Source organism: Magnolia sinica, chromosome 4, assembly GCF_029962835.1.
Source record: "Magnolia sinica isolate HGM2019 chromosome 4, MsV1, whole genome shotgun sequence".
NCBI lineage: Eukaryota > Viridiplantae > Streptophyta > Magnoliopsida > Magnoliales > Magnoliaceae > Magnolia > Magnolia sinica.
Genome location: NC_080576.1, coordinates 12,470,648 through 12,480,460, shown reverse-complemented (window position 1 = coordinate 12,480,460; position 9,813 = coordinate 12,470,648). Strand labels below are relative to the sequence as shown.

Here is a 9,813-nt window from a genome sequence, read left to right as displayed (position 1 = left end):
CCTTATGGTGCATTACCTGTATCCATTGTTTGGAACATCCCGGATATTATCTCTATCTCCAGCTCAACGATACTGATAACAATGGTAGTATCAATTTTTTAAAGGTATTGGCAGTGCATCACTAAGCATCACCAATATTTTTGACTGTCTAAATTTCAGGTGTCACTTGTATCGTCAATGTATTGGTATCTCCAATGCATCGTTAATATTTTCGACCGTATAAATTCTACGTGTTGCTTGTATCACTAATGTATGGATGATGATATTTCAATAGTATCATCGATGTATCCATGTCACCAAAAATCTATTTATTAAAAAATTTTCATTTCAAATTTGATACATCACCAAAAATCTATCTATTAAAAAATTTTCATTTCAAATTTGATACATCACCAAAAATCTATTTATTAAAAAATTTTCATTTCAAATTTGATACATCACCAAAAATCTATTTATTAAAAAAAATTTCAAATTTTTTAATGGACGCATGGTTGCATGCAGTGATGAAGTTGTCGATGATACTATCATTAACACAACATGAGCAATATTGAGACCACATTCTTTCGTACCCTTTTTAGTTGTTGACAATTTCTCGACAAAATATCGTTTGTTGTCGATATTATGAAATACTAGTGGATGTTTGGATGGATAGATGGGATGGTTAGACTGATTTCTGACAACAACAAGCCCTAATTAAATGGAAACTTAATATGTATACATTCTTTTTGTGAATTTTTATTTCTAAATATGCAAATGTGTATTTTAGCATATCCTAAAGTTGCATTGAAAATTTCCAATGTTTCCCCACATTTCCAGTTATTGGTGATATTGATATATATTGTTTCCGTATCCCTGGCCAGCAAAACTTGCAGCGATATCAATACTTCGAACACTGCTTGTACCTCCCAATTGTTCTGCGGGAAATGACATGCACACTAATACAATTCCTATAACAAACTGTTATATCGATATTCAGGCTCCATAACCTCCTGTACATTTCATGCCAGAGAAGTCCACAAGATACAGTAATATCATTGCCTACAAACAGCAAAATACCTCTTACCTGTGGTTTCAAGCATCCATGGGGCATGCAGTTGTTGATGCGCTCAAAGCACTTGAGGCATGGAGTCTTGCATCAAAACACCATCGGTTGAGTATATTTACAGCCCGCGAGCTCCGGCACTATTCCACTGAACATTTATTTTCGGTCAAGATATCACAGTCTCGAGCGACGTATGCATTTCATAGGATTGAAGGGTGAATGCCTGCGTGAAGAGCTGAATGATGGCCTACTCAAAGAACCAACCGTCTTGATGTCCCAATCTTCAATGTTCTTGGGCACACACACATCAAAGAGGATCTTTCCGAGAACACTATGGGCATTGATGCTTGGGGGATCCTGCAATTGTATTAATCTTTCCTTCTGCTCGTCTTGCACTGAGCCGACGCCCTTACTTTCATGATACTCCACCGAGCTAGGCAAGAAAAAGTGGTCACTTGGCCCGACTGCCACTCTACGTAGACTCTCGTTTGAGCTAACAGCTGCTTTACGTAGATTGTAGACGGATTTTGAAATTTCATTGCACCCGGCTCCCACACTTATTATTTCTCCATTGATTTGTTGCGCCCTCTGGAAATGAATTAATGCTGCCTTTTCGAGCAATTCAGTTACAGCAGCCTTGTAATCGACTGGGTAATGCTTGTAGTGACCTGCACGAGCACCAAATCACTCAAATGACATATGCACATGGCATCAATGTAACAATGATACAGCATTCAGCAAAGAAAGGCCTATTTCTTAGCAGGAGAGAAGTTCAAAGCGCTCACAGGTTCTGCTCAGTTTGAACCAGATTTTGTTCTCCAACCACTTAATGAAAGAGGAATCAAACTATCCTGCTCATATGGGGGCAAGGTTCGGTTATCCAAACCATTAATCTGGTGGATCTTGACAGGGATGAGGGATTCCTGGGAGATATCTCAGATTGGACGATGTCAAATTATCAACCCTTCTAATGGTTGGCTAACTTGAGAGAAAAAGTAGGGAAACAGTCCACATTCTTTTTTAAAAGGTAACAATCTTCCAATCTAGGAAATTTCGAGGCCTTAACCTCCCACAGCAGGGCCCATGAGATCAAAAGTTTGGATACGTAACCATCAGTACCGCATGCACGGGATTCTGTCTGCAGTGATCTTGCTGGTGAACAGGACCATATACTTCCTGTTAAGTGTATTATTTACTTCTATAGCAGCAATCTGTAATCAACATGTAAAAAGGTAGGCTTTCATTGTTTCTGTGCAGGCTGTTAAAATTAGGTCCGCATGCCTAGGGCTCGAACTTGGTACCAGTCCATAACGATCAAAGTCGAATCACAGGCCTATTAATGAAGAAACAACTGGTACCATCGAGAAGCAGCCATAAATCGGAGAGTCTTGACCAATTCAAAAGATCATTCAATGTAGTTGAAATAACTGAATTTTGGGTTGTTCGGTCAAGTAACGAAAACTCATTAGAATTCATAACTGTCTCAATGTAATCTTTTCCTTCTTTTTGATTTTGATTGTCTACTTATTGTTGGTACCTTGTGTTTTCCCCAATATTACAATTGTCATGACTCTAAGTCTGGCACTTGGGTTGGCTATGTATGAATGTATGTATGGATAGATGGATGTGTGAATGCATGGATGAATGGATGAATGTATGCATGTATGCTTGGATAAATGCGAGTGTACATTAATGTGACAGAAATCCCTGGTCAATATATTCTAACCCCCTTAAAGGAATTTCGTCCTTGAAATTCAAATGTGCCTATCAAGTAAACGAATGGGGATACTCCACTATGATCTCCAATGTGTCTAAGTGTCTGCTATGTTCCATGTGATGTATGTGTGTGTGCACAAGTGTTTATGGTTGCGTACAAGAATTTGGGTTATTACAATCTACCCTCCTTGAAGGAATTTCATCATCGAAATTCAAACACACCCTCAAACAAGCTTCTGTTGTGCACTTTGATGCGCCTAACGTAACACCACTAGAAAGAATAAACAAACAGCAACACCAAAAGTAGAAATAAACAAACAACAACATCACAATTCACACGCGACAATAAACAACAAAAATCAACACAAAGGTGCACCCTATCTCCGATGTGCCTAAGTGTCTGCAAACAAAACCTAGCTCCAGGTTCTCTACAAACCATACCTAAGCTCTGCTACAACCCATTAAGCTCCACTATAACCTATACTCAAACTCCATCTAAGTATATCGACCAGACCTAACCCTAGGTTCTCTCAGACCCATACCTAAGCTCTAGTATAACCCATACCTAAGGTTCTCGATAGAATCTATGACCTAAGCTCTGGTACCACTCTGCCACACCCTGAAATCAGGCACCCGGGTTGGCCATGTATGAATGTATGTATGTAAGTAGGGATAGATGGATGTTGGATGAATCAATGGATGTATGCTTGGATGAATGCGGGTGTACATCAATGCATACAAAAATCCTGGGTCATTACATTCTACACCTCGTAAAGGAATTTTGTCCTTGAAATTCAAACGCACCTATCATGTAAATGAACGAGGATACTCCTCTTTGATCTCCAGTGCGTCTAAGTGTCTACTATGTTCCACGTGATGTATGTTTGTATGTGCACAAGCATGTATGCCATGGTTGCCTACAAGAATATGTGTGATTACAACAATTCATTATAAAACTCATGCCACAAGATCCTTTGCTTGGGACACTATTGTTTACTGCAGCAGCATAAAATAGGCATTGAAACTATGTTGGAGAACTGTGAACTGTTTTTTCCACACTATGTGGTTTCCACGTATTACAGAAAAAGCTGTTAATTTCTGACTGTTGCCATGAGGGGTTTCTTTTCCCTGTTTGAAGAAAATGAATATCAATATCTTGTTATATCAAGCCAACCCTTCAATTCCTGGACTTGTATGGAAGTTAAGATTATACGCAACAAACTATTTGCTAGATGAAAATTCCACTAAATATTGAAGTCGGGTCAAGGACACTGAGAACTTATTAGGGGATGGCTGGACTCTGGATGCCTTCATCTTAAACATTTAGAATCATGTCATATACAAACATATGGAAACTCCCAGAATGCAAGTTACTGATCTTTTAGTTACAGTTGGAGTTCTTTTTTTTGAAGTCAAACAAAGTAAGGGTAAGAGTAATTCCAAGTAGCAGGTGTGGGTTTCACAAATGATCTATTTTGACACCAGCACATATCTGAAGTGAACCTACAGAAACGCAAGTTAAAGAGTTCAGCCATCAAGCAATCCCAAGGCCTTGCGCAAGTCGAGGACCAACACAAGTTGGGTAGAGTACTAGCTAGTGTCAAATTGTACAATTGGGTTAAAAAAATCTTCCTAAACTACCAGAAAGGAACCACGTGAAACTCCATTGATGTGTCTCCATTCACGTTCATCTTTTCATTGGAGATCTAATGACATTTCTTTCAGAGCACAGTAAAAATTAAAAAATGCATATAATAGAACAGATCATCATCAATTTTTTGTTGAACGGTTAAAACATCATTGTCGTCATGCAAAAAATAGAAATGCATTCCTATTATTGCCATGTCCTAACTTCAGAAATGCATTCCAAAATCTGTACACTTAGCATGGAAATATCGTGGAAGTTAGTTTAGGACAGACCTACATGTGGCGAACCATTCCATTTCACCAGTTTAACATCACTGCCGAGATCTTGCAGATGACAAGCAAAATTGCAGATATTTTGACAGGGAGCAATATCATCGTCCTCTGAACACAAAATTAGAAATGGACCCATATTCTGCGCAAAAGAGATGCTAAATAAGTGGAAAGAAAAGGGAAACTACTCCTCAAACAGATACAAGTTGGAAAGAGAGCTTACAGCTGAAGAGTACAGAGTCTGCCAATACTCAGCACGCTGTGCTTCAAACCTGTTTAGGAAGAGAGCATCAAGACCAGAAGCAACGGCTCTTGCAAACCATGAGACTATCCTTGGTGGTTGGGGAATTTTGTGGACAGTGGGATGAAGGGCAAATTGAGCGGCCAGTTCACTGGTAAAATCTACAGGACTAGAATCATATATATGTCCAGAAAAGCAGGCTTTGACCAGTTGATATTCATCCTTCACACACAAAAAGAAGATAATAAGAAATATCACTGTAATGCACTTTTCAGATTTCAAAGACATAAAGAAGAAACCAAGAACTGCCGGTCTTCCAAAACATATTTACATGGGAAATCTTACAAATAGAATAAGTGCAATTAGAGCCTATAAACAGCAGTCGAATACATGGTTTGATGAACTTGGTAGCAATGGTTGTAAATTTTCAGAAAACTTCAATGGTTAAGTAGAACGAAAATTTCATAGTGAAATAGGGAATCATAAGGTGTTATTACAACACATACCACTTGCAGCTACAGAAAAGAAGCAGACATATGGTAAATGCCCACAAAAATGCACATTTGGCTTGCATTCATAGGCATAACTGAGCTAATTATATGGAGGATCCCTCTATGCACCTCCATTATGCTTTATTGGAAAAAGCAAATTATTGAGGTGCACATTGGAATATTGTGACTATTTCCATATTCTCAAAATACAGAGAGCAACCTCTTTCTGTTCATGACAATTAATTGTGATAAACTATTTAAACTAGATCAAGTTAAACATGAATCTAGAGAAAACTCATGTAAAAGAACAATGCATACCAGATTGACTTGTGCATCACACTTCCCCTCGATCATCTGGAGAAAAAGGAAAAAACAATTAACTTCGCTTGCCACATTAGGAACAGATATATTCAACAATCTCCATCCACCAGGTGTAATTGCATTTTGAAATGACTAGAAACAGATAAACATTCGAATCAGAGTGCATCAACCAAATAAGTAGTGTCCAACTTCTTTCAAATTTACCTGAAGAACCTTGTACATGCAAGCTTTTGATCCACTAGAAAAAGCTGCAAATACAATAGGTAATGGCCTAATCTTCACTTCCTGTATCATCAATGCAAGTAAAAAGGTATAAAGTGGCCTGAGGGCATATCTTCAATTTGAAAGAAATTGTAACTCGTAACTTTTTTTTGTCTACTATTGCGTTAAATCTACTATAAATTCGCTCAAAAATGTGCATAGAGATCCTCTTGTAGCTGGCATGCAATAATGTTACTGACCTTAAGAAGTTCATTGAGAACAGCATATGCTAGTGATGTGGCCTTCTCAGGGAAGAATCTGCACACATTATCAATATTATGACTTGAAAGGCTTGGAAGAATTAGAAATGCTACACAGTAAACTACTTTAAAAAAAGAAGCAGAAAAGGTAACTGAAAGCCTCTGTATGCAGGAAGAGGTAAATCTCAATGCATGGTATGAAAGTGGTAAAGAGGTCATTCTAGCCCACATATATGCCATATACTATTGATAAAACATTTGGTGATAGCACGAAAGTTTGGAATCAATATTAATCATGACAGTGGGCGAAATTCAAGAAATCAGCACTGCAGCGTGTCTGGGAAACCTCTTTTCATGCTATGTTCTGAAAACACTTTTAAACTGTGAGCAGAAAAGAAATGGAATGTTATTCACAACAATTACTGATATACGACAGTCAGAGATCCAATGCACCAAATGCTTCCAATGGTATAACAAGTGCTTCTGATTGCTCCCTCTAAAACAAGAAAAATATGAACATAAACCCCCTCAACATCCGACATGGTTCCTTAACATGACTCATACTCTCTCTCCAATAGTTATCAATGATGGCAAAGCAGAGAATGTTCAGCTTATCCGTGACATTTTACAATCATCACATGATGATATGCCTGACCGTATTCTTCCACGGAACATGTGACTTGAATGGATCTTTTGACAATGAAGGCTACAGATGATCGGCTACCAGAGCTGAAAACAATCCTCTGATGACAGATATCTGCAATAAACATAAAACCAGAGAGGCAAAGCTAAAAAAATCTATGTTGGAGACGATGAATCCAAGTCTAACTCAGCAAAAGTGTTCCTGATCTTTTGTTTATTTTTATCATGTCATGACCTTTCTTTTCTCTGCAGATGGGTTCAGACAGCTTGAATTTATATTCCAAAAGGGTTCAGAAGCACATAGTCAATTTGTCCACAATTTCGCCACTGCAAGGCAGTCGAGCCTGGATTGTAGCTGTTGCTCGCCTACCTCATATAGCATACGAGCACAAAGCTCGGTATTTCCAGTCACACTTATCAATCCTCATTACCCAATTCCACAATTCTGCACAAAAGTCTCCCAACCCTACTATCTAACAATCAGAACATTCATTTTTGCCTCTACACATTCCATTCAAATTCTATCCTCGAACCATCTCTCTTGGTATTTCTCATAATCTGTATATTCAACCAATTTTGCATGATTCAGAAAAGCACTTTCCAGAATTGCAAAGGTCATAAATAGAAAACCTGCAGCAAATGCTCGCTAGCTGGGAAATCATTCAAAATCTGACCTGAATGACAAATCCAAACAAACAATCCTAGCTGACCCGATTACCTGGAACACATCAAAATCCTGATATTACACTGATTTGACTGAATTTCATCAAGCTGCACAAATCACAAACACAATGCATAGAAATCCAAATGCTACAGAAATTCAACCGAATCGCACCAAAATCATAAAATTCATGAACATGAAGTGTGTAAAAATCCAAAAATTTTAAAATATTCAACCGGATTTCATAGAACTGAGCAAATCCCAACAAAGACTCGACCAAACAATCCGAAACCCGCCCCCCCCCCCCAAAAAAAAAAAAAAACATAATAATAATAATAATAATAATAATTAAAAAAAGAAACAAGGAAAAAAATAATAATTTGTGAAATGAGAAACCTACAGGTTGAGGAATTCGGCATGGCAAATGAGGGAATTCCACCCGATCGAACCATAGAGCTCGATGTACGGCTGCAGATGCTTCTCCTGACTCGACATCCATGCGAAGACCACAACGATCCCTTCCACCTTCCCTCCTCCTCCTCCTTCCTTTCTCCCCCAATAAAACCTACCTCCATCTCCCCACATCTCTCCTCCTCAGAGAAACAACTGAAAATGAAAAGACCAAAGAAAAGCAGAAGAAAAAAAAAAAACAGAGGAATCGCTGCTCTCCGCCCTTCAGAAATCCCTGATTTCTCGAAATCAGAGCATCGGAAATCAGAGGAAATTGGGGATTTCCATACTTCAGAAACCCTAGATTTATCAATTCGGAGAATCTGTCTGTCTCTGTCTGCGGGAAGGGAGGAATGCAGAAGGAGAAACGGAGAAGAGAAAACTTCCGTTAGCTAAATGGCTGATGACTGACTCCGGACAGTTGCAAATAGGAGGTTTTGCTTATTGGCGCTGGCTAAATTGCGCAAGGGTGCGTCAAGGGATATTACTAATATTTGGTAGAGTATGGATTATCATACGCTTGCACCCAGCTGAGCCGCTTGTTTCTCATGTGTATCATGCAAACCGTTGATTTATCCACCTCATTTTTTCTTGTATGGTTGTACATGTATGATAGATGGCCGTTTGTCTGTTAAATATGTCTTTATGTTATTTCAACCGTTCATTTTTATGGACTCTTTTTGGACGGATAAGGTCATCGGATGAGTGTGGAATTTTGGTGGAAGTGACATTCACGTTGAAGCAGAAGATTTGAAATGTACGGAATGGGTCATGTGCATGTATATGGATGCATGCATACGATATTCCATACTCCGCATATTATAAAATATCATGTAATTTTCTCACTTGGGAGAGGTCGCAAGATAATTCAGCTTTCTTTGAGCCACTCGTATCGGGGATTTTGCTGCCACGAGGTCCGCCTGGTAGTCCGCTGGACCAGTAATTCAAGTGGTCCCCTTAGCAGATAACCCCGCGGGACCTTGGGACCGGAATCCTCTACAACACCTGTTGTAGAAACCTTGCGCAACACCTGTGAAAAGTGGGGATTTTCGTGATGTGTGTGTGATATCCACTACGTTCATCGTCTATGACAACGAATTTTCACCGTACATTAAAAAAATCAGCTAGATTTCAGATGGGAAACACAACTGAAACAACGTAACATCGTGACTGAAACATCTAAATTCACGTGGTCTGGCCCACGTCAGTTTTCTTTCTATCAATATCATTCATGTGATTTATCTTCATTATAGTGAGAATAATCTGATGAACGGATTAGATGTCATATAAAGGGCAAGTTGACCTGGGAAATGCTTCTATGGTGGTCGTTCTTTTACTCACAGTTCCATGTGATGTGGCCCACCTGATTTTTTTTATCAGCCTAATTTTTAGTTTAAGGTCTTAATATCATTTTTTCCACCTAGTGACGGAGTAGATTTCAGACATACATTACTGTGGGTCCACAAAGCTTGGGTGATGTACGATTTCTTTACAATAGGGCACCGTAGATCCTTCCGTACCTAAAGATGTCGACCGCAATATGGGCCATTTTCTTGGGAATTATGGGATGCGGGTTAGGTGGTGTTGCCCCAGTGGTGGTTGAGTGTGTGTTGGGCACTGTGGGCTCACCTGTGATGTATTTGTTTTATATCCACGCCGTCCATCCATCCGTGCCAATTCATTTTAAGGCATGAATCAAAAAATGAAAGAGATCCGAAGTTCAAGTGGGCCACACCAAAGGAAATGGTAGGGATAATGTCACTCAAACCTAATTTAAGCCTGCCTTAACGATGATTTGACATTCAAAGTTTGGATAAGGTCGTAAAAACGAGGATGATGAAAAACACAAATAGCACCTTGATTGAAAACTT

General features: G+C 38.9%; 1 protein-coding gene across 1 annotated transcript; it reads right to left on the bottom strand.

Annotated features, from left to right (window-relative positions):
- Positions 1 to 932: 932 nt before the first annotated feature.
- Positions 933 to 8,367, bottom strand: LOC131242461 (uncharacterized). Its single transcript, XM_058241110.1, has 7 exons — positions 7,893 to 8,367; positions 6,190 to 6,247; positions 5,933 to 6,013; positions 5,726 to 5,761; positions 4,899 to 5,138; positions 4,679 to 4,817; positions 933 to 1,710 (listed from the first exon to the last, which is right to left on the bottom strand). Exons 1-7 carry the CDS (start codon positions 8,075 to 8,077, stop codon positions 1,217 to 1,219), a joined length of 1,233 nt encoding a protein of 410 aa, XP_058097093.1. The 5' UTR covers positions 8,078 to 8,367; the 3' UTR covers positions 933 to 1,216.
- Positions 8,368 to 9,813: the final 1,446 nt, after the last annotated feature.